Source organism: Sinocyclocheilus anshuiensis, unplaced genomic scaffold (assembly GCF_001515605.1).
Source record: "Sinocyclocheilus anshuiensis isolate Anshui unplaced genomic scaffold, SAMN03320099.WGS_v1.1 scaffold767, whole genome shotgun sequence".
NCBI classification, from domain to species: domain Eukaryota; kingdom Metazoa; phylum Chordata; class Actinopteri; order Cypriniformes; family Cyprinidae; genus Sinocyclocheilus; species Sinocyclocheilus anshuiensis.
In genome coordinates, this window is record NW_015551124.1 from 148,923 (window position 1) to 150,233 (window position 1,311).

The 1,311-nt window shown below is 35.6% G+C and overlaps 1 protein-coding gene across 1 annotated transcript in view; it reads right to left on the bottom strand.

The window, feature by feature from the left end:
• LOC107663124 (kelch-like protein 29) overlaps positions 1–1,311 on the bottom strand; it is a 133,933-nt gene that overhangs the window by 37,215 nt on the left and 95,407 nt on the right. Inside the window, exon 13 of the mRNA XM_016453284.1 lies at positions 683–865. Coding sequence (XP_016308770.1) covers positions 683–865 — 183 coding nt within the window. The remainder of the gene's footprint in view (positions 1–682; positions 866–1,311) is intronic.

Here is a 1,311-nt window from a genome sequence, read left to right on the forward strand (position 1 = left end):
ACAATTTATTTTATTTATTTTACATTTAAATAAAAATTGTATATTATATAGGCAAATCAATACATCTTCACATCTTTTATACAACTCTTTATATATTTTTCTCTGCATTAATTTCAGATTTTATTTATTTATTTTATATTCTGTTCACATTTTCTGTGGTGTGACATGCTAAAAACTTAATAAAAAAATGTTTAACAGTATTTTACTATTTCTTTTAAAGTTATTCATGTGGATTTTGTGAGCTCATATTAATTGAAAAACTGCATGGAATATTTGTCACATCAAATGCCAGGATCATTTAAAATAAATTACAGAAGAAAAATGCAATTAAAAAATATATAACAGCAACTAAGTCATACACATTCCTTTTTACGATTATAATAAATTAAATCTAAAAATCTTGATGTCCATGGATGTGTTATGCACTACTCATATACAGTTTTCACTAACAAATTGCCGCTGCAGCTTTAGAAGCGTCATCTTTCCTGTGCTATTGATTTTATCCTACTTGATTTGTGGGATATTTAACATCATAATTTGACACACAGCCAGTCGTAAAGACAGAGATGAGGAACAGCCATCTGCCTTCCCATCATCCCTCAGAGCGTGAGCTGCTAAATATAAAAGCAGACACCTGCGGGTGGCCACCAAACTGCAAGTGACACACTGTCGGCTTGATTACCTGACAGGTAGATATTATCCCCCGCCGATATGACGGAGAAGAACTCGCGGTTGTAGAAAGGCAGGCTGGCCAGGGGGTACCACTTGTTGTTCTGAGGGTTGAAGCAAGTGACGGCTGTCAGCGAGCGCTGGTTCATGCCGATGACCTGCCGCCCACCCACCAGCACGATCACCTCAGCGACACCTGAGGAGACGCACGGAGAAACAAACACCTTGACATTCACAGAAATAACCTGCTCAAAGCAACACATCGGACCAGATTACACTGGGAGATGAACTGAGCTGCTCTGTTACTGGTGCAAGCTGGGTGTTTGTGAGGGTTATAATGGGTGACCAGGCAAAACCAGCTGATACTGTCACCGTATTTACACTAGCAGTCAAAAGATTGAATAATAATTAAGATTTTTTTTAATATATTTTTGAAAGAAGACAAAAATAGGGTCAGTAAGGCTGCATTTATTTAATCAAAAATACAGTAAAAACAGTAAAATTGTGAAATATTATTATTTCACAATTATTATAATTGCAATTTAAAATTGACGTTTTCTATGTGAATATATATAATTTATTTCTGAGAGTCAAAGCTGAATTTTCAGCATCATTACTCCAGTCTTCAGTGTCACATGATCC